This window comes from Coffea arabica, chromosome 1e, assembly GCF_036785885.1.
Source record: "Coffea arabica cultivar ET-39 chromosome 1e, Coffea Arabica ET-39 HiFi, whole genome shotgun sequence".
Classification (NCBI taxonomy): Eukaryota; Viridiplantae; Streptophyta; class Magnoliopsida; order Gentianales; family Rubiaceae; genus Coffea; species Coffea arabica.
The window spans coordinates 45,198,378-45,222,559 of record NC_092311.1 but is presented as its reverse complement, the minus strand read 5'-3'; the positions used below and the strand labels follow the sequence as shown (position 1 = coordinate 45,222,559).

The following is a 24,182-nucleotide window of genomic DNA, read 5'->3' as shown; positions in this document are numbered from 1 at the left end:
CCATTAGGGAATGGCACACCTATATGTGGTAAATCCGAAAGAAAAAAATTAAAAAAAAATATTAATTGTTAAAATTTTTAGTAGTTATTGGAGGTTTTGTCTTAGAAATATGGATGGAAGAATGCGTTTGGATTAGCCCTTTTTTGAGGTATTTTTAAAAAAGTTTACTGTACTAGAGTTTTTATAGTATATTTTAGAATTATTTTAAAAAATATTTTGGAATATTTAAGAGTAGAAAAGTTTTCAAAATATATTTTGGGATATTTTTTAAATATTAAAAAAATTTAGATTACTTTTTAGAGTACCTTTTAGAGTATTTTTTTAAAATTTTAATAGTATTTAAAAAACTAATTTTTGAAAAACTCAGCGATGGCAATTATTGCCTCGTTAAAAGTTTTGTTAGGCTAATAAAGTGGGGGGTATGTGTGTGTTTGTGCATCTTTATTGTAGTGATAGTTACGTAGAGATAGTTTAATAGATAAGATGTGGATAGATAATAATGAATATTGGAAGTGCATATTTGGTAAACTAATTAATAACATTATTTTTTTACACCAAATTCTACTCAAACTTATATATGGAAAGATACTAGGAAAATTTTATGTACTAAATTGAATTCCAAAACTCTCAATCGAATTAAGTTTTATTACTAAATTGTACAAGTATTAAATTGATTTAAAATTACTTGAATTTAAAAAAAATTGACGAGGAGAGATGGGATTTAAACTCAAAACCTCTAATTTCTTATAATCTCAATCTTGAACATTTGAGTTATTTTAAAACTACTTGAGTTATTTTTGTGTTTATAGTTAAATTAAATTCAATTTCTAAACGGAACTCCTTAATAGAAATATGCATTCTGACTCTTGATTTTCTAAACAAACCGCTTTCAATATTGCACCCCTTTTGGTATAGCAGCTAAGGATTTGCTGATCCAAGTTGGATCAATTAATAAGAACGGACACCTCTTCACAAAATACTGTATGCTCGATTCGCGCTGCGGATGTGAAAATTTTGTTAGTGAATGATTTGTAAAAACTTTATAATTTCGAGAGCATGCCTTCACCCGCACTGATGATTGAAGTTGAATTCACCTAAACTTCAACTTATATATATATATATATATATATATATATATCTACCAACTAGATAAGAGAACAATTGAAGTTCTCCATTGAATGCCAAGTGTCACTATATTGTTAGAGAAAGGAGTTTGTTTTCTGGTTTTTTTTGGTTTTTTTCTACCAAAAAGTGAGAAATGTCTATTTCAGGCATGGTCTTCAAATTCAAAGTCTTAATAGTTCCTTACTATTTAGGGGCTAATTGGTAACAATGGTTTAATTATTTGCATTTGTTCCTTTTGTTTGGTTTTTAATTGATGTGAAAGGTCAATTGAATCCTTTTATGAAAACTAGCTCATTAAATAGTTGCTAACTATTTAAGATTATTTTTGTATATTTGAAAATATTTCTTTTATAATTTTCTGATCAAGTGCAAGTAATTATAGACTATTTGTGGGCCCTTTTATCACATGGGCTGTTTTGAATTAGATTATATGATTAATTATATAATTATATAAATTAATGGAGTTATGTCCGTTAGAAGTAATGTGCTTGCCCGTTAGTATATGACTGATGACTGATGATGAAGTTAGTCAACACCACCTTAATGGTCTTATTAGTCATTGAACTTCCTTCTTCTTGATTTAGCCAGAATTCCCTTCTCCTTCTTTTCTGTCGAATAGCCTTTTTCGTTCTCTCGATTGAATAGGTCGCTATACTATATCGGCCTGCAAAACTTTCAGTTTCTCACCAATTCCTTCAACAACTAAATTGTCCTTCACTTTGATTGCAACCCAGAAAATCCTCCACAAGCACGTGAAGTTTTGTCCTGCCCCAAAAATTAGGTCAGTAAAATTTCTTTTCCCCAAAATCTACGACCCTGCAAAATCTTCGATTTTCTGTCAATTCCTCGAGCAACTAATTGTACTTCCTTTCGATTGCCTCTTAAAAAGTCGCCCAATTCGCGTCAATTCTTTTTTTGCCCCAAAAAACAGCTCACTGAAATCTCTTTTTCCCCAAAATCAGCTCATTTTAGGGATGGCTGCTCTACCGACTTATGCTATGATACAGCTTTCAAAATCTACTATTCCCAGCCCTATATATACTTTTGTTTCTCAGTTTTGCCGGTCTTCAGCAGACGAGTGAAGAAAATCTAGGTATTTTCTATTCTGTGTCTTTTTATTTTGACCTGCAATTTTTTAGTTTGATGAATGTTCTTACCTTCTGTTTATTTATTGCCTTCCGTTAATTAAAGACTGCCATGTCTTTTATATTATGCATAAAAGAATAATTATGATGCTAATTTTTCGATTAGCTTACGTTTACTTTTTCCTCTATTTTTATATTAATTTCAAATGGTGCCGGACTTTTGCCAACATTCAGGCGAGCAAAGAAAATATAGGTATGTTTCTATTTTCTTGCCTTCTGATTTGAACTGCAATTTTTTTCCCACTGTTGTTGCCTCTGTTTATTGCTTTCTCTTAATTATAAGAAACGCGATGTGTTTGATGTTATGCTATGATGGTTTACTTTTCCCTCTGTTTTTAATTTCAAATGTTGCATGATGTTGTTAGCTGTTTATCTATTCAATAATTACATCATTTAGTATCATTGTACTTCGGGTTAGCTGTTTGATCTTAAGGTTGTCATTTTATATATATTAGTTAGTTTTAGCTATTCTAAGATGCTTTGATTCTGTCATTTTGTGTGCCTTTGGTTTAGTATCTTGCTTTGTTTATAGTAAAATTAGATTTTGATGTTCTGTGTTTCAAAATGAAGAAAAAAAGAAAATTTAGTACAGGTTTTAGATTGATAGATGAGATGTTTGATGATTCCCTTGATCTAACAATGTTGGAAAGAAACAAAAAGACAAACTTAAATATGGTGACTGAGCATATGAAGTTTACTCTTGATTCTTCTGTTTCTCAACCATATTCTCCTTTTGTAATCAACTGTGAGAATGACATGCGTGAAAAGCACTCTGTTGAAACATGTGCTTCACAAAATCACATCGATAGGAATGCAATTCTGCCAAATGACTGCAGAGGTAAAAATGTTTACTTTCCTCCAAAAAATACTGGAGAAGTTCAGTATACCTCTGATTCTACTGACAAGCATTGTTTGCCTACAATGAATTCATCTTTAATCAACCTCTGTGATGTTGAACCTGCTGGTTCGTCACAAGTGAACTGCAATGAGGAACCATTTGTTATAGAAAATCAGTTTCAGAGTGAACAAGTTGCAAACGTTAAAGGAAAAATTAGTTATTCTGAAATATCAAATCTAGATATGGAACTAGCTAATTATATTCCTGCCCTTTCTGTGAATAGGCATATACCTATAATAGGTAGTACATCTGTTATATCTTATGATAAGAGACCTCTTGAATATTCTGAAATATATCATGAAGAGGTGATAAATAAGAAAGAATATAGGAGACAGGCCTACTTTAGATGGAAACAGAAAAAATTGAGAGGAAAATCTAGATCAATTGGTTCTTATGATAAGAGCCCTCTTGAATATTCTGAAATATATCATGGAGAGGTAATAAATAAGAAAGAATATAGGAGACTGGCCTATTTTAGATGGAAAAACAAAAGATTGAGAGCAAAATCTAAATCTATTGCTTCTACAAATATAATTGAAAATCGAAGAAGCATCACGATTGTGAATGAGTGTTCTTCAGTTGTTGATGTTCAGCGTACTTCTCGATCTCGTTCGAAACATCGCAGATCATCTCTGAAAAAAACTCAGCCAGGTCTATAGTTAATACTTTTAAGTTTTCTAATATCTGTTTTTAAACTAGCATTAAAATCAATTGAATGATTTGACTACTAAGTGCTCTAAAATAATTATATTTTAGGAAGAGGGTGCAAAACAGGAAGAGCTTTGTTGGATATAATTCCTGACAAAGCTGATATCCTACCACGCCAACTAGATTGTCCTCATTGTGGAGCGAAGAAGTTTTTTTCTGAGACAGCATATTTTTGTTGCCAAGATGGTGAAGTTGTTCTAGCTCAAAATAAAATTCCAGATATCTTTAAGGAGCTATTGACTTCATCTTCACAAGAGGCACAATCTTTTAGAACTCTTATTAGAACGTATAATAATCATTTTGGATTTACTTCCTTCGGTGTTAAAGCTGATTTGACTCTCTCAAAAAGGAATAAAGGAATTTACACTTTTAGAATTCAAGGACAAATATATCATTTTCTGAATGATTTCAATTCAAGCAATGGCCATAGTAATAATTTACAGTTATATTTCAATGATTTTGAAGCTGAAGTAAGCAATCGATTAGCAGCTTGTCCTAGATTATCTGAAAATGTGATTAGAAAAATTATGCAAGTTCTTGAGTGTAATCCATATGCAATTTTTTTTAGAAATTTGAGAGAGGTACCTAATTTAGATAACTACTACATTGTGTTAAAAACTCTGCCCGGTGTTGATCAAAGAGTTTATAATCGACCAACAACTTCACAAGTTGCTGGTTTATGGGTTGAGGGGCAATAAAATGGAGAAACCGGCGGACGTGATATTAGAGTTCATACCCATAGTGGTGCTTCAAAAAATATACAGTACTATTATGGATGTTATGATCCACTCCAATATCCAATACTTTTTCCTTTTGGTGATCTTGGCTGGCACCAAGGAATACCAAAGGAAGGAGCAAAAGTATATGGAAGAAAGAGGAAAAAAAAACAACCTGTAGCAGATTTGATTTCCCCTGCAAATGCTGCTACAGCAGAACAATTAATCCAAAATGAAGAATATGGTTAGTATAATAACTATATACCATGATATTTCATTTTACATATTTAATATTTATAATGATTAGACATTTAATGATGTACTATTATTATTTGTACAGCAATGGAAAGCATACATGAAGATCCAAATTTTGTGTCCCTTCGAGAATATTATTGTTATAAACTTCAGATTAGGGACAATGATGAATCTTGGTTATTACATTTTGCTCGACTTCTACAACAATATATTGTTGATCAATATGTGAAGCTTGAGACACAAAGACTTGACTTCTATAGATTACAATAAGAGGAAATTAGGAGAGAGTTCTTGAAAGGCATAATAGATGCTTTAGGATCAGGTGAGAGTCAAGCATGTAATGTTGGCAGCGTATCATATTACCACCATCCTTTATTGGAGGGCCAAGAAATATGAGACGTAAATACATGGATGCAATGACATTAGTACAAAAGTATGGTAAACCAGATATATTTCTGACCATGACTTGCAATCCTAATTGGCCAGAAATAAAAGAACAGTTAATAGACAAAGAAGAGGCACAAAACAGACCAGATTTGCTTGCTAGAGTATTTCATGCTAAGTTAGAGCAGCTTAAAGATGAACTTTTGAAAAAATGCATCTTTGGTGAAGTGGCAGCTTACACTTATGTCATTGAATACCAAAAACGTGGACTGCCACATGCACATTTCTTGCTAATTTTAAAGTCAAAATTCAAGATGTATACCCCTGAAGAATATGATAAAATTGTCTGTGCCGAGATACCAAATAAAGAGAAAAATGAACATCTATATAATTTGGTCATTAAACATATGCTTCATGGACCATGTGGTTCACTTGATCCAACAAATGTATGCATGAGAAAAAATGGAACTTGCAAGAATAATTTTCCTAAAAATTTCTGTGAGGAAACTATCCAAACTCTTAATGCATATCCTGAATATCGAAGGAGAGATGATGGAGTTCAAATTAAGATTAAATCAGCTCTTTTAGATAACAGATGGGTTGTACCATACAATCCATATCTTTTGGCTAAATTTGATTGCCATCTTAATGTTGAAATATGCTCTACAATTAAGGCAGTCAAATACATTTATAAGTATATCTATAAAGGTCATGATAGAACTAGCTTCTCTGTAGTAAATAATAAATCTGATTCAGAAATTGATGAAATTAAACAATATGTATCAGCTAGGTGGGTTTCTCCACCTGAGGCAGCATGGAGAATTTTTAGATTCTGTATGAGTGAAATAAAGCCACCTATTATTCATTTACAATTACATTTGGAGAATTATCAGCCAATGACTTTCAAAAAAACGGCTAATCTTCAAAATGTTGTCAATAACTATCATTTGAAGAAAACAATGCTCACTGAATTTTTTTACATGAATAGGACAGATAAAGCAGCTCAGGATCTAAATTGTACTTATGTAGAATTTCCTGATCATTTTGTCTGGTTACCTAAGCAAAAATACTGGAAATTGAGAGAAAGAGGTGAATCAATAGGTCGAATAATGACTGCTCATCCTTCTGAAGGAGAACGATACTACTTGAGATTACTCTTATCAAAGGTTCGATGTCCAATTTCATTTGATGACCTAAGAACCTTTAATGGAGTTCAAGTAGAAACGTTCCAAGAAGCAGCATTAATTCGAGGCTTGTTACAAAATGATAACAGCCAAGAAATTTGTTTACAAGAAGCCTCACTTTTTCATATGCCCTACGAAATGAGGAGACTTTTTGCAACACTTTTGGTTTATTCTTGCTCTAATGACCCAAAGGCATTGTGGCAAAATTTTGAATCTTCTATGTCAGAAGATTTTGCCAAATGTTCAGCAATGACATCTGCACAAGTAAAAAGAAATGTCTTACAACAAATTGATGGATTTTTGCAATCGATGGGAAAAGGTATACATTCGTATAATTTGATTCCCACTGGATTCTCTTATGAAAATATAGAGAATGAAACTCGAGAATTAAGAGCAGAAAGAAACATTATCATTTCAGAAATTGACTTAAATTCAATTGAGCTACTCAATGAAAAACAGAAAAAAGCATTTGTAGTCATATCTGAGAGAATTTACTCAGATAGACCTGGTGTTTTTTTCATTGATGGCCCATGTGGTACTGGAAAAACATTTCTGTATAGAGCTTTGTTAGCTGATGTTAGATCTAAAGGCTATCTTGCTCTTGCTACAGCTACATCAGGAATTGCAGCTTCCATTTTACCAGGTGGAAGGACTGCACATTCCAGATTTAAAATTCCAATAGATATCTTTGATGGTGCAACATGTCGGGTCAGTAAACAAACTTCTTTAGCTGCAATGATCAAAGAAGCAAAACTCATAATCTGGGATGAAGCACCAATGGCTAAAAAGGCAGCAATTGAAGCTTTAGATGATCTCTTAAGAGATTTAATGAATTCAGAAGAAATATTTGGGGGAAAGGTAGTTGTACTTGGTGGAGATTTTAGACAAACATTGCCAGTTATTAGAAAGGGAACAAAAACTGAAATGATAAATGCATGTTTGATAAATTCTCCATTATGGCACAAACTAGAGAAATTGCAATTAACAGAGAACATGAGAGCAAAATTAGATCCTTCATTCACGCAGTTTCTTTTAAAAATTGGAGATGGAACACAAGAAACAGATAAGAATGCCATAGTAAAACTTCCATCTTCAATTATAGTTAACTATAATAATGAGACTGATGCAATTGAAAAGCTAATCAATATTGTGTATCCTGAATTTAAAGATCCTTCAAAGAAACTGCATTGCTCACAAAATAGAGCAATTCTAACTGCAAAAAATAACTTTGTAGATGAAATAAATGATCAATTGATCAAAAAATTTCCAGGAGATTTGACTGAGTACCTAAGCTATGATGAAACACTGAATGAAAATCATCAATCTGAATATATTGATCTTCTGAATACTCTTACACCTAGCAATTTACCTCCACATAGGCTATTGTTAAAATCCAATGCCCCAATAATTCTTTTAAGAAATCTTGATCCTACTGAAGGATTATGCAATGGAACTAGACTGATAATAAAGAGTTTGACCAAGAATGTTATTTGTGCTAAAATTGCAGTTGGTGATTTTTGTGGCAAAGAAGTTTTTATACATAGAATTTCCTTGCAGCCACCAAGTGATGAACAATATCCAGTTCCATATAAGAGAACACAATTTTCAATTCGTTTGTGCTTTGCAATGACAATAAATAAAGCACAAGGCCAAACTTTAGATTTTGTTGGTATTTATTTGAAAGAACCTGTGTTTTCATATGGTCAATTATATGTTGCACTTTCAAGAGCCAAAACAGCTTCGGCTGTAAAAGTACTTATTAGGCCAGCTTATTTTGATGAATCATGCACTGATCATACTAAAAATATAGTATATAAAGAAGTTCTTGAAACTTCCCAGATTACATTATCAGGTTTTAATATTCATGGCCTGTTTTGTTTTCAACTTTATTATTTTGTTTAATTCACTATCTAATTTCTCTACGAATACAGGCCATCATGCCTAGGCATATATCTTCAGTACTAGACATTCAGAAAGGAGCAGAAAAGTGGACTGTTCTAGCCCAAGTTGTTCACAGAGGCCATGGTCAATTCACTCGTGAAGTTCCACTTAGGCGAATTATGCGCTTTCTGCTCACAGATTCTGAGGTCAGCAAGTACTTTCCTATTTCTCTGCTCATTAATTAAATTCATAGATGAGAACATTTTAGATTCTGTATACGAACATTTCATGATTTGCCTCTTCATTACCACATGGTTGATACTTTCTGAAGCTGAGAATAGGGATGATTAGCACCACTTTTGACATAGTAATCAATGAATTTAGAGCTCTGATATCTTACTTATATCAGCCTGCTCCTGAAGGGAATCTTGTTGTTCATTAAATTTTTCTATCCAGCTAGCAAGTAGGCTTTGTTGGTCCAGAAGAAAAAGAAGAATGTTCTCAATCTGTGACACCAAAAAAAAAAAGAGTGAATGAGAAGTCAATTTTCAAACTTATACCAAAAAATTTTACCTTATACTGAAGTTATTCTTGCATTACAAACCTTTGTTATGAGTATATCACAAACATATATATATGGAATTCCAGTTTACCCTGTTACATTATTGCTTATTACATCTCATAAAAGACACACACACTAAAGAGATAATGGAATTGTAAAAGCTTAAGGGGAGAAAAAATGAATATTTCTGCTGGTCATCAAGACAGGCTGTAGTAGACAGCATGTGGGAGTGTAATATGTTAATTCTCTAAATTTACACAGGACTAATGAACTGTAACAATTGACATACTTATGGCAGTGAACCTTTTCATCTATACAAACCATAGTTTCATCTGCTGATATCAGAACTATAGTTTCATTACAAGTAAATACTCGCCTAACTATTAAAGTATTCATTCCTATAATTTTAATTTCTGTGTCATAAATATAATGTTAGCCATCAACATGATAGTTATAGCTATAACTCATAATATATATAAAATTAACTTTTCCTAATCCTAATCAGGGAACAAAAGTTTGCCTGCTGATTACATTTGCTTAAGAAAAAATCCTTAGTATTCATGTAAGTTTCTAATATAAAACATGCCTGGCTTCCTCTTATGAGTTTAAAGCAAACACATTATTGTGCTTGCTAGAAAAGACCAAAGCCTGGTCAATGATCATAATTTCTTGGTGAATTGTTTTGTTTCTCTCCCTATTGAATAGATAGGTTATGTCTTCATCTGCAAATGATCTGCAGGTAGTTGAACATGAATGACTTTGAATCAATAAGATTGGTGTTGTTGAATCTTTGTTCTATAGCACTTGCTATAGTGTTCAATATACTATGTTGCTCTATCTGCATATCCACAAATACAACTTATAAGCCAGGGATCCATTTCATTTGGAGGATGACCATCATCATAGTCATACAAATGAAATTCCATAAGAATGATAATAAAAATCCAATTAGTGTTAAATAGTTCTATAAGAATAAAAATAAAAATTCAGAATTATGCTTGAAGCTTGAAGAGATTATTTATGAACATCTCTGAAAAGGGGTCGGATAATGCAGTACCAGTAATTCCACAATAGCATAAAATTAGAAGATTGACTTGGGATCTTGCCATTCATGATTTGTTTCTCAACAGTTTCAATAACCTTCTGCTTACTTTGTGCATGAAATAGGTAATTAATTCTTATCTGAGTTTAGATGATATTTGTTACAACCAAAGTTACTGGGAACTAACTTAGTGAGCATACATACTATCATAGCACAACTATAGCTTCATTGTCAGTGTAATACATACAAAACTGACTTTTTGTAATCCTAATCAGGGAACAAAAGTTTCTGTTGTCACCTATGAACAACACATCAAAGTCTTCAGTAAATTTCTCCAGCCTTATCAAAGGTATTATGTTTCCAATGCCATTGTCGTTCCTGCTGACCCAACATACAGAGTTGGGACTTATGAATGCTCCTGGATTTTGAACTACAAGACTTTGATTGAAAACTATGCTGAACCTGTGCCACCTATGTTGCCTTGCATATTTGAGCTGGCAAACTTCTCTGATCTGCACAAATGTGCTGATTCAGATAATCTTTGCAGTAATTTTTCTTACATTATTTTTCTCTTTACTTCACAATCATTTGATATTTTATTGATTCCTTACATTCATATCAATACTTTTATTTCAGATATTAGAGGCTTTGTGATTCAGGCATTACCAGTAAAACAGATAGATCCAGATTCTTCTTCTAGAGACATTATAGTAGTCAATGAAGAGTAAATCAAATCTGAAAACTATCTTCTTATTAAGTCATTTTAGATTAATGATAGTAGTTACAGCTTTTTGTTATACCTGACAGGAAGAAACTGATGCTTATGACTCTCTGGAATGAATTTGAATATCATGAAGGGAGCAAAATAGCAGACATGATTAGCACTGCCCCTCTAATCATAGCTCTACGTGTTAAAGTGACCACATTCAATAGCAAATTTTTCATTATGCATTATGATTTCTTTACTGTGTGTCTTTTAAGTACTTGATGTGTTCTACTACTAAAACATTTCATCATTTTTACAGCTTTGTCATTCACTACTAGGTACTCATCTGGAATTCTGATAAATCCTCCACTCCCAGATGACCTGTCTTTCAGGGAATGGTAAGTATAGTTTTCTTTTTAGTTTTTTCCATAAATTATCAAGTTATTTTACTGATAAATTTTTTATTTGTGTTTCAAACATAATCATTCAGGTTCAGCTTGAACAAGGAAGAAATCAGGAATTTGCTTGATGCTAAAACATACAATGATGCAAGCTGTTTACTTCCTCCTCCAAATGAAGAAGATATCAAAGCAATCAGCAATTTTCAGGCATCATTTCCAGTTGTAAGTGCCATATTATTATTCTAAAATTTTGCTTAAATATAACTATTTTGTGTCTAATTCACATTCAAATACCATTCATGGTTGCCTGCCTCAGCAAAAGGCAGCTTGGGTGCAAGGAACTGTCAAACTTGCATATGGATTCACCAAATATTGGACTACAGCTTGTGCGAATTGTCACAAAATTGTGAATGCTGACATTGACTGGATCATCCACTGTCCTTCATGCAAACAGCAAAGTGAAGTTGAACTCAGGTTAGATCATTAACTTATGCTTCTAAATTAAACATTATTCGCATTTGTTACCATATATTAATCTTAATTCCTCCACTCAATTAAAGGGCTCGCATTCCAATTATTATAACTGATGCTTCGAGCTCAATACATTGCATTATATCTGGAGAAGATGCTGAAAAATTGATTGAGTTCACTCCATTGCAGCTTAAGCAAGCACAAGAAGATGTAAGTATGAATTTTCTGTCTTATATTCAGCCATAAATACAAATATACATAGAAAGGAATTCACTGAACCTAACTAAAAAAATTTTTTGGTGCAGGGCTTTCAAATAGATACTGAACTTAATGATGCCTTGAAAAAGTACACAGTGATCTGTTTTCTGAAATCCTATGAGACTCCTTTCCAAGGTCAACTGCAGAGAAAGAATACTGTCATTAAGGCTTATACTGCAGCTGAACTATCACATCGTCCCCTTCCACTGGAACTTCCAGAAAACACTCAAGTTTCTTCTGCATTTGGCAGCTCATCAGCAAGGCATGCAGAAACATCATCAAAGGATCAATTGTTCACACCAAGCACAAAATTGGTACTTGAAGAAATTGCTGGAGCCAGTTCTTACAAAGACAGCCAGACATCTGCAACCAGTGGAGCAAAAAGAAGCCTTGAGTTTGCAGAAGATTTACCAGCAGACACACATGCTAAACAACCAATAAAGGCTCCTGAAGAGTTTGCCAAAGAACCTGCAAAACCGTATGGTCCACCTGCAAATATCAAAGACAGTCCAGCCAAGAAAGCTAAAGCAAAGGAAGACTGATATGGCCTATTTCTGTACTTTTGTTAAATCTTTTGTTCATTGCCTTCATCCTTGCCTCCATTGCTGAGACAATATCTTTTGAATTATATTATGATCCATTATTCTTTTGACTTAAAAAGTAATGGATCCTAATATACCTATTAATAGTTTAACCACTAATGCTGTACTTTAATAGGCAATGAAGTTTATTTAAGCCTCCTAATATGTAATTGTGGCTAGCACCCAAGTATCTATTCTACTAAGCCATGAATGATTGAGTTTATGTAATGTATTATTGTGATTTGCATAGTATTTACCTCTTCAGCCTATATATACATTATGATCTTTTAGGAAATTATACTCATTAGTCATACCAGTGGGTAGGCTGTGACAGCCCCACGTTCCCCTAAGGCGAACCAAAGAGGTTAGCGGACTGCCTGCCCAGCTCTCGCCAGGACTAACGGTGCAGTATAGAGCGATCTATCACGTTTCAGAACTTATAACGCGCGTAAACAAGCCAAAAAGGGCAAAATAATCCAAAATAAAAGAAACAAAATCCGGAGTCGGCCATGAATAGTAACCGACCCGTCCGAACCCAACCAAACATCGAAATACATAAACAATAGCATTTACAAGCCAAAATGACATTTAAAAGTGATACAAAAGTCACTACATATGTGGTTTGCCAAAACAAAAGTGAAAACGGCCCTAATGATACATTTAGGGTCCCATTTTATATACAATACAAAAGAGTCATTCATCTAGTTCATTCGGCAACCATTTATCAAAATTCATTCCAAAAGAGTCATAATCCTGTAAGGAAAACAAAAGGAACGGGGTGAGCTAAATGCCCAGTGAGAATACAACTCAAGCAACTAAGTTCATAGATGCATCAAGCTTAACAGTCCAATGTACCAAAAATAAGTAAAGCCACACATTAATAATGAGGATAAAAGGATACGGGTGGCTCTCAAGAGCCCTTTTCCTCGTTTGAATTCTTGATCAGGTCTCATTGACTCTCCGTCAATATTTGAAAAGTAACCACCCGTAGACTTCACTTAACTTCCATTCCTTCCACCTCACATTCCCCAACCGGGCCCGAAATCCAAACACATGCATTGTGGTATTACTCGAGTAAACCGGAATCAAGAGTCTCTCATACTACAAGATTCCATATAATGTTGCCCCAAGGTACATTAATTGGCACGACCAAGCTCTCGCCGGCTCGATTCAATCAATTACCAATGGGGTTGAGCTCATGGATAATATTTGAAGTCGTGGAGACTCGTCCAAACGACATCAAGTCATGTATTTCATCTCATATAACATTTCATATAACATGCGAAGCAATAAGTGAAAGTGATAAAGTACACTCTCACTTCAAGCAATTGACATTCAAAGCACCAAGTTCAAGTATCAAAGTCATATAATAACACATAAGTGAGTAGTACACTCACCACGCTTGCAAATGTAGTTTCAAGCACTTTAGTCAAAAGAACGTTGGGCACCACCGTCACGCCCTAAAAACATGCAAACAAATACAATGAGACTCGATAACGAGTCATAAACCAAGGCCAAACATGACCCCAATAAGGTTCCATAAACATTTACAAACAATAGAGGAAACCAGAAATTTCGGAAATGTAACTAGCTTTGGCCCAAAAAAAAACAGTTTTGACGTCATTTTGCGGTAAGGGCACCAATTTCACTATGATTATCGGATGAGGGTGTAAGACCCGCCATCTCGAAGCTAAAAGACAGGGCTACAACATCACAGAAGGTCACTCAACCCAGTTTTGAGTGCAAACAGGTCAAAAATGCAAGATACTTCATCAACAACGTAAAACAGATTCACCAAAACGCATTCTAGCGGTAACATCATAACTCAGGCTCTACATGTCCAAATCCAGAAATTCCAAAACCAAATGAAAGCTAAGAATCAGGTCTAAATTTCATCAGAAGGCCTCAACAACCAATTCGGAAGCAATCCAGACCAAAACAACCAATTACAGTCGGAAATCCCAATTTCGGGTAAAACAGAACAGCAATAGTAATTTCGATTTATCTCATTCTACACAACTCCGATTGACCTGAAATTTTGTAGACACCTATAAAATGTCATTCCCTACAACTTTCATGTTTGAGCTAAGGCCAATTCGGCCTCTATCTAGTACCTAAAATTTTGGACAGAATGCACCCTTAAGAACCCTAGATTTTCCAATTTTCTTCCAAAACAGAAATTAGTTGCAATTAATCACTTTTCTCACCTCCTTAAGTCATTATAGAACATTTCCAAACATCATAGATAGCCACACCATCATGCTTATATTAAAACAGAAAATTCCCCAAAATAATAAAAATTCATCATTTCAACCACAAATCAAGAATTAATCCATAAACTTGCATCTTCTACTTCCACTAAGCATGATTTGAGCATCAATTAAAGGAGGAGGGTGGTTCTTCACAACTTACCTTCAAAACAAGAGAGAGAGAACTATGGACCACCTTAACTTTCCAAATAACTTCACCAATCACCTCAAAATCACTAAGTGAAGGAGTTTTATGGAGCAATTGGAAGATTAATCGGTTGATTTGAGGGATTGAGCAAGATTGTAGACCAAAATTGTGGAGAGTTTTCTTCCTTGCTTAGAGCAAGAAAGTCGGCCAAGAGAGCTTGAAATAAGAGCTTATTTTGGTCAATTTTGATATTAATTTGGTAAAGGCATGAATAGTGGTCAAATGGCAAGACTAACTCTTATGGTGACACTTGTCACCTTTTATTAAATGCTCAACTACCTTGTCTCCCTTATATCAATCCACTTAACACTCTCTACTTATCTCTTAACACCCGATAAATTAATTCCAGTATTCAAAACTTAATCTAGTTGGCCGAATTTTTCCGAACTTTTCGCACTAGTGGGTCCCACGTCCGGTATCTGCTCTTAATTTCTCAAAATCCATTCGATACTAGAAAAATCATCTAAAAATTATATCTGCTCCTTAAAATTATCTAGAAAAATTTCTAATCACGAAGATGCAGAAAACAAGTCATGAAAAATAATAAAACCTAGAAAATGAAATTTACGGGTTCTCACATAGGCCGCTGCATAGCGCGGCCAGACCCATGCTAGTATATATATATATAAAAGATGCTAAGGATCTCCTGACAGACTCACCACTGCATGATCAATGCCAGTCCCAAATGGGACTAATGCATCTCTCTCCAAAGCTCGGACTGCAATGCTCAGGGCAATGGATGAGAACTAGACCTCAATCCTAATTTATTCGGAATGGAAGGCGTTAATTGACAGAATTAGTCATGGATGCATTGGTCTCTTCTTTACATCTGGTAATAGATGATATTAAACTTTTGAATAAATTTGTTATTGTTTCTTCCCTTCGCTTCTCATGATGAAAGGAAACTCAAAATTTATAGCCATGGTTTGCTAAAGTTTGCCGTTTAACTTTGTTAATAATGTCAGATGAAATGATTATTTTCTTGTCTGGCTTGTTAAAGAGGCACATAATATTTCTATAGTAGTTGTATATAATTACTCTTGTAATTAACCTTTTACTGAAATATATAATAAAGATGACTTTGACAAAAAAAAAAATAAAAATCACTAGATATTTTTTTTTGGACAAAATACAATTTACCTCCCTGTGATTTAGCAATTTTTCACATAATCCCCTTATAGTTTCAAAAGCTATATATAACCCATCATAGTTTGGATTAAAGTGTCAAAGTGACGGAAATAGAACCCATAAAAATATCAAAATTGCCCTTGTTTAAAAATTAAAATTGCTGAAATGACCAAAATATATAAACATAATATGCATCACACTTTAACTCCATATGATTTTATGTTTCACCGTATAACCCTCTTATAGTTTAGTGTTTTACCATATAACTCTTTAATGGTTTTCAAAATATATACATATAACCCCCTGTGATTAATAATTTTTAACTTTATATAGGGGTACTTTTGACATCTTTGTTAATTCAATTATGGAATGCAAATTCCGTCATTTTGATACTTTAATCCAAATCATAAGGAAATTATGTATAGTTTTTGAAAGTATAGGGCTATGTGAAAAAGTGCTAAATTACAGGGAGTAAAGTATATTTTGTCCAAAAAAAGGATATCTAGTGAACAAAATCAACATAAGTGCTCTTATAACTTAAACATTTTACTCATAGGAACTACAGATTTCATTAAGAGCAATATAACTTAACCTTTCTTTTGTTACAAGATGTATGCACATATACCATAGGGATAGACCATAATTATCAACAGTTGTGCATACTTCTTTTTAAATCACCATGTAATTCATTTTTTCTTCTGAACCTAACTCTTAGGATCTCCAATCAGTAGGTTGGGTATCCTTACATGTAATTTATAATTTATAAACTTTTATCACATCATTCTCATGGTCTATCATATCTTTGCCTCAATCTTGAATTATTTACTATTTTCACAAAACCATAAATAAAGATATGATTTCACAGTCGAGTCAAAATATTTCATCAAGTAGCACAATAATGCAGTGATAATACTAATATTTTGTGAGAATATTTCTCACATAATTGCCATACACGCAATTATATTCACTTCAAGTGAAGGCTCAATGTTTTTCAATTTTTTTCCATCCTAGTAGCCAGTAGTCTCACTAGAAATTTATCAATATAGATGACCATTAGTTTGCTACTAGAAGCTACTTTATTTCTTAAAAATTCTCAATTTCATCTAGTAGACCAGTAGTCCATAAATTTACTAGGAACCATTTTTGCCATCTCCATGAAATTTTTATAGAACTTCATTTTAGAAGAATATGAAATACTCAATTCAAGTATCTTCACATTATATTCACATTTTTGAGTGTGTATCCATTTGCACAAACTCAAAGAAAGAAATAAGAAATCCAAAACCATGATACTCAATGTCATTTAACATTGCACTTAATTGCAACTTTAAAATTCATACTCACAAGTTGAAAAAATAACATAGTATCACATGAGATTTGTAAATTTTTTTTTTGTTATTCACAATAAAAATCCATGTTACTGAGAATCTTCAATAATGTATCAGATTCTTTGCATTAATTTTTAGCAAAGAAAAAAAATCCCACTATTTTAGTGGTTTAATCATACACAACTAAACGCATATCCTCGCATTCAAAGAACAAGTCCTATGCATAGTAGCATAGGAAATTACTATGAACCCCCACTGTTTGTCACAACTTTATAACATGCAATAGAGTATATATCTATTGTAATTAAAGTAAATAACTCAATTAATCATACCCCTTGGAAGTTCATTTTTAATTGTTAAGAAGGCACCTTTAAAATTTCTTCTGAAACACATGATGGCAACTTGTCTAGTGCAGCAACAAGTTGTAATTGTTCAATAATTCAAACTCTCTCGAATCTACTTCTCTGCACGCCATATTTTCCAATTAAGCATTCCAAAATTTTGGTATTAGGATAGGAAGTTTCATAAAAACTATAAAAGTCATTATAATACTAGTAATGGAATTCAACAACTTCCATTTTTCCTAAATTTTTCTTCACAAGCATTCTTTTATACTTCATATATCTCATTGGTTGAGATCATCTCATTTTTTTCGGTCCATAGGTAGACTATTCAAGTCACTTGAGTTGATTGTAAGGACTTGTAAGTTAAACTCCATCTTGATCTGAATCACCCTTAAAATTGTTGTTCCGTTAGAACAAAAATCAAATGTTAAATATCAAAATCAACAATAGTTGTAACAATAATTTGTAACAATTATAAAATTAAATATAATAAAATAGTTAAAGTGATAATATAATAATATACAATTGTGTAGAGTTGAGACAGGGATATCTAAGGTGATTCAAATCTCTACAAAACAACCAACTCCAGTACAGCAAATTCTCCGACTTGTCACCCTCAAAATACTACAGTCCAGTCACATGTGCTTTTACTCTCATTAGTATGCACAACTAAAAAAGTATAACTCCATTAACATTGATTTTTCTTGCCAAATTATGAGATAGAAAAATAATAGAAGAGTAGGTAGTTTTTCTTTTATGAATTGTAATTCACAAAATATAAGTTGTTATATCATTTTTTTCTATCTCAACTATACATATTTATAGGTGAAAAAAATTAGTCAAACATAACCTACACTACAGTAATAATATGCTAAGTAAATATTGAAAGTTATTGGCTATTCGAGACACATCCCAATTGAATTGTAGGTTATAAAATTTATTGTAATTGAAAAGTCATAATTTCATATAATAAATCTTTGGTAAAAAATTATTCAAACACCAATAATTTTTTTTTTAAAATAATTTATTCTTCTTGTAACTTACACATTTAATTGAGAATTTAACTATTTTATTGAAATACTCCAACATGTACTATTTAGAGGAAAGTACATATACTCTTACTTAAAACAGTACTTGACTACATTCAGCACATGCCCCCGCGTGAATGGTCCAGCGGCAGCACCTCTCACCAGTGACCCTTGAGGTTACAAGTTCGAGTCTCCGCTACGCTGGATTCCTCTGCGCACTTAACGTGTTCGGGCCGGGTTGGGGCGCCGGGTCCGGGCCGCAGGGGATTAGTCGGGCCCCGTAAGGATTGACCCGGACACCCCTGTGTCGACAAAAAAAAAAAAAGACTACATTCAGCACATCACTAGCAATAATTTCCCAACTCCCTTTGAAAAAGTCAGCAGTAAAGCCATCAGGCCTAGTCGCTTTACCAGCTTTCATCTCAAAAATAATAATAACATTTCTTATTTCTTCATCTGTTATACGTTTTTGTATCAGACACCTCTCTTCTTCAGACAAAAAGGTAGTGATTATCGACTCTAGCTTACTAGCTTTTGACAAACTATAACACTGTTGTTTACTGAATAAATTCTGATAAGATTGAACTTCTATATTCTTGATCTGATTGTAGTCCTCCACCTTTTCTCTTTATTCAGTAGTTAAAGATAGAATTTATTTTCTAGCATTATGCCCCTGGACTTTTCTATGAAAGGAAGCCATGTTTCTATCACCTTCCTTTAACGGTTTAGTCCTGGACTTATTCTTAAAAGAACATTCCTCTGCTATAAGTAATGCTGTATATATTCACCAGTGGCATATTTACTGTTAGAAAATTGGTTTACTTTCTTTTAGATAACTTTTTTGTTTTGTATGAAAGTAATTAGTTTTCTAATTGATTTTAATTACTTGAAATAGTAATCAAGAAATTTTCTATTTCGTTTAAGATTTAAAAGTTATTTCCTATTCTGTACAATCTAAGAATTAGCACTGATTTTCTGTTATTATTTAGGTTTTGATCAAATAATACTCTCTATAATTAGGTGGGTTGGCATACTACACAAAAGACACACAAGGAGCACATAAGAGCAATATGTAGCCTTATACATGGGGATGAGAAATGGTTCTTGAGAGATGAGAGATTGTAAACAAGGGTTGGATTTGGATTCAAATTGTATTCTTATATATGATTTTCTTCTCATAATAAAGAACGAATTTCTCTTCATAAACGTAGATTCAATAATAGAGTCGAACCACATTAAATATTGTGTGTCGTTTATCTTTTATATTTGTGGCTTATTTATTATTAAATTGTTGTGCACTTGATGTCTTAATAGTTGTGTGTTCAATGATTGGATCCCAATAAACTGGCATCAGAGTCAAATTGTGAGACTGACCTGCTCACAAGCACTTGGATCCCAATAAACTGAATGATTAGATCAAGAGTTTGGTTGTTCATAGTTGGATCCTGGTTAATTATTGAGATCAAGTGGGTTGGTGACTGTTACCAATTAAACAATTTAATGAGTGATATCTTTGTTTCAATGGTTTAGTAAAAAGTATTGATGGTAAATGATGAAAAGTAAAAAAATCATGGAGACATTTGACGGTGAATCTAGATAGGTGAATTAAGGGTCAAGGAAAAAGTAAAGTTCAACGTTGATTTTGGACGTGAATCGATGAAGACTTTCTCATAACTCTAACGGTTGATACTTCATCCCGGTAGCTTTTAGATCTCTGTTATATTCTTTGGATGGTGTGGCACGTGTCCTAAAAAAAATAAAGAGATCTAATTTTCATGTGTTGGAAAATTCTGATTCTAACAGTTATGAATTTTTTATTTTAGGTGGAGTTTTGGAAACCACACGTGGCGCGACAGTCATCAGAATGGAAAAAAATATGGTGATTTTACTACTTAGTTGCTTTACTGATTAGGGTTAGAATTCATAAAAGGGGATCTCGAGTTGTAAGTGGTGGTGAGAAAAAATCCTGCAAAAGGAGACGGTGAATTGAGGCAACTTCTCGCGAGTCAACAGGAGATTAGATTCGAAGTAATTATACATGTTCATTTGTCGATCGAATCAATTTGGTATCAGAATTATATTAATTCGGGTGTGTAGTTCGGTATCATGTAGTGAAGGCAAATAATTGCTAAAAGAAATATTTGCCAAGGTGACGATTTGTTAGGAAATTAACTTAATTTTTTTTAAACAGATTTTTTATTTTGTGTGAAAATAATTAGTTTCCTAATTGGTTTTAATTATTTGAAATAGTAATCAAGAAATTTTCTATTTCATTTAGAATTTAGAAGTTATTTTCTATTCTCTACAAATTTAGAAATTAGCACTGATTTCCTGTTGTTATTTGGGTTTTGACCAAATAATATTCTCCATAAATAGGTGAGTTGATATACTACATAAGGGACACACAAGGGGCATACAAGGATAACATGTAACCTTATACATGGAGATGAAATAGGGATCTTGGAAGATAAGAAATGGTATACAAGAGCTGGATTTGGATTCAAATTGTATTCTTGTATAGAGTTTTCCTTTCATAATAAAGAACGGATTTCTCTCCGTGGACGTAGATTCAATGTTACAATCGAACCACGTTTGTATGTCGTTTATCTTTCATACTTATGGTTTATTTATCATTAAATTGTTGTGCATTTGATGTATCAATAGTTATGTGTTCTGCATTTGGATTCCAACATTTACAGCTTGCCCAACTCAATGTTACAAGGATCAGCTTGCAATAGTGTTTGCAAAGTAATTATTTGGTCTTTCTTCTGCCTGACACTGTCACAAATATTTCCACACTGTTTCTTATTCAATGTTTTCAAGCCTTTCTCCACATTTCAAAGTCGAAAATCACTAGATTTGACGAACCTTATGCCAAAGAATGCTACAAAATTTCAGGTTGACCATGCTACTTCTAAGTGTTTACGGGCATGTTTTGGCATACCTGAACCCATATTTTCTTTTATTTCCCGTTCCTTTTTTAACGCCTCTCTTTTGATATCTGTTCACAAAGATCGTGGTTCATTTGTAAAAGGTAATAAACAATTTGTTTCATCCACACTCTCGTTGTACAATCCATTATCCAGAAAGAACAATAGAAGGTAAATTGACAATACATCCTACAAAACTCTCTACTACTGATCAGAAACAGCAATAATAAACAAAATAGCCACAATGATGATGATGATGATGATGATGATGGAATCACAATGTAGGCAAATTTGTTAATCTTATCCAAATTGGCGCTGGTAAGTTAGTACAGACATGATGGTCTGTGTAAAACTAAGAACAATGATGAGGAAGGCAGAAAAAGCGGAAATAAATGACCATGGACTTCTGAAATAAGTCCTCATCATGGTTGCCCAATAGCTATTGAAGTATGCATCCAGCTCTTTGAACTCCTTGTAGAGGTAACAACTATGGACGTTGATCACAACATTTTTCCCAAGATTGTTGAAAAAATCAGCCACATACATGTCATCTTGTGAGAATCTTGTGATAATCCCATCTAGACACAGTAATGCTACATCTCTTGGCCGATGGATGAGACAATTCATGAAAGAAATATAGTCTGTGAAGTATGTTGGTTTATCTTCTTGGCATTGTTCCCAGGCAACACAGTTCAGGAGAAGGGTCCTAGTGAAATCATTCACAGTTATTGCTGGGATTTCTAGGACTCGGTTGTGGAACTTGATGTCCAAGAAACTGTCGGCTTTTCGCGGCTTCAACTTGATCCCTGATGGCCTTAACTCTGTTACACTTTGTATTGATTGACTTGATGGACGATATGCATCAAGATGTTTCGGTTTTGTCTCTTGATTTGAGGGTAAGAGACTCAAGTAGAACAAATCAAGTAAATGCAATGGTTTGAAAGCAGCCATGCACTCAAAGAAGATATCAGACGGCAGTGGAAAGAACAGGTCGAAAACTGTCAAGGCAAGACAAGGGAGTGAGCGAGTTTTATCTTCTGGAAGCCATGACGGGAGAAACAGTTCCTCCAGGACGAAAAAAGGCAGTTGGTTCTCCAATTTAAGAAGATCCCTGATGAGAATTGGTATTATCCATGGCTTGGTGAAAATTGGATCATCTTCATCAACCGAATCTTCACTAGAACCAAGATGGCGAAGGAGACCGACAACAAAGCAGGCATCTAATAACATCATTTCAACAAAATCATGGCTAGACATGAGCAATTTATCAGAGTAACAAGCTCTCGCCCTGGCTTCTAAGTCCCTCATGCATCTAAGGTAAGTGCTTAGACCACTAAAATGATTATTGTGATTTCTAGAGAGAATCTTGTCTAGAAAGTACCATTTGTGCTCTTCAAACTTGAGTAGATGATTTTTGCCGCGGTGATAAGGACCTATTGACACAAGCTCAGGCTCTTCAGCCTTCTCATTTGTACCTGTTAGGCCACATGGAAGTCTGAATATGCATATGGATGAGGTATTGCCTTCTTCTCTTGCCACTTGACGCCATTTCTCCAGGCCTCCTTCTATGAGATTTAGGGAATACTCAACTGAAGCTTGATCTTCTGTTTCAAAGTGAGCTTGATCTTGCTGCTGCCGGCTTGTTAGTCCTTCAGAATCTGCATATTCATGATAGCGCCATGACCTTGATTCAGGTTCATGAGTTGATCTTCCTTCAAGGGTATTATCATCCTTGTGGTCTGCCGCCTTTATCTCGTTTGAACTATTTCCATTGGGCAGTGATATTGCCCTCTTACCTTTTTTATCTTCATCTAACTTTTTCTCCTGCTCAGACTCATCTATATTAATAGCTTGATACTCCATGGTTTCTTGGTTTTCTGCCTCTCACTTCCGCAAAACATTTCTCAGTTTATCCATAGTTGGAAGCTAGAACTCAAGAAAGGAATTGGAGTACAAAATTTGGTGAACTTGCAAATCTGAAACTATGAGATTCCTACTTAACAGCATATATATTCAAGGTATGAGCGAAGATAGATGCAATTTTCAAGCAGTTCCCGGGGGGGCTTCTCTTGAATTTCCTGGAAAATTAGCTACTATCTCCTTTATACTTCTAGGCTACTGATTTGAGGTATATTGGAGTAGGAAAACAGCTACACCGTGGCTCAGTCCCTATCAAGGGACCTGCATGTCAATCACTTAGTGCATTTGTATTACCATGGGCGAACCAATTATTGATTGGACAAAGTAAAATTATTGCGGCAGTAAAAAGTTGCAAAATTTACAGTAGGCGATGATGTTATTGGCACTCTATTGTCTCTTAATGGCATTCCATTCTCTTCATGTCTTTTGCAAATATTACAAAAGAGACATATTTCATTAATAACTAGAATGTCTCGTACTAAAGTTTTGTTTGGACTGCATTTTTCTGGACTTTTTATAAAAAATTACTATAGCGATTTGATATATATGAATTAAAAAAATGATTAGAAAATATGTCTACGAAAAACGTTGTAGCAATCCAAACACACCCTAAAGAAACACGAACGTACAAATATACTTGAATATAGTTTCTTGCATGCTAAGGAGGCAATTGGGTTAGTTTTGGATTCAAGGTGGCTGTGCAATCTCATTACAACTGATCCATTATCAA

At 33.7% G+C, this 24,182-nt stretch overlaps 3 protein-coding genes across 3 annotated transcripts; 2 read left to right on the top strand and 1 right to left on the bottom strand.

Annotated features, from left to right (window-relative positions):
* Positions 1–1,675: 1,675 nt before the first annotated feature.
* On the top strand, positions 1,676–12,566 carry LOC113695205 (uncharacterized). Its single transcript, XM_072072574.1, has 10 exons — positions 1,676–1,906; positions 2,088–2,218; positions 2,445–2,463; positions 8,347–8,502; positions 10,176–10,446; positions 10,926–11,004; positions 11,097–11,229; positions 11,324–11,481; positions 11,568–11,688; positions 11,784–12,566. The coding sequence occupies exons 4-10, from the start codon at positions 8,353–8,355 to the stop codon at positions 12,276–12,278; spliced, it is 1,407 nt and encodes a 468-aa protein (XP_071928675.1). The 5' UTR covers positions 1,676–1,906; positions 2,088–2,218; positions 2,445–2,463; positions 8,347–8,352; the 3' UTR covers positions 12,279–12,566.
* LOC140018803 (uncharacterized) lies at positions 5,255–8,317 on the top strand. Its single transcript, XM_072071523.1, has one exon. The coding sequence runs from the start codon at positions 5,255–5,257 to the stop codon at positions 8,315–8,317; it is 3,063 nt and encodes a 1,020-aa protein (XP_071927624.1).
* Positions 12,567–21,680: 9,114 nt separating the features above from the next.
* Positions 21,681–23,491, bottom strand: LOC113689498 (UPF0481 protein At3g47200-like). The gene has a single exon (XM_027207272.2). It carries the CDS (start codon positions 23,393–23,395, stop codon positions 21,833–21,835), a length of 1,563 nt encoding a protein of 520 aa, XP_027063073.2. The 5' UTR covers positions 23,396–23,491; the 3' UTR covers positions 21,681–21,832.
* Positions 23,492–24,182: the final 691 nt, after the last annotated feature.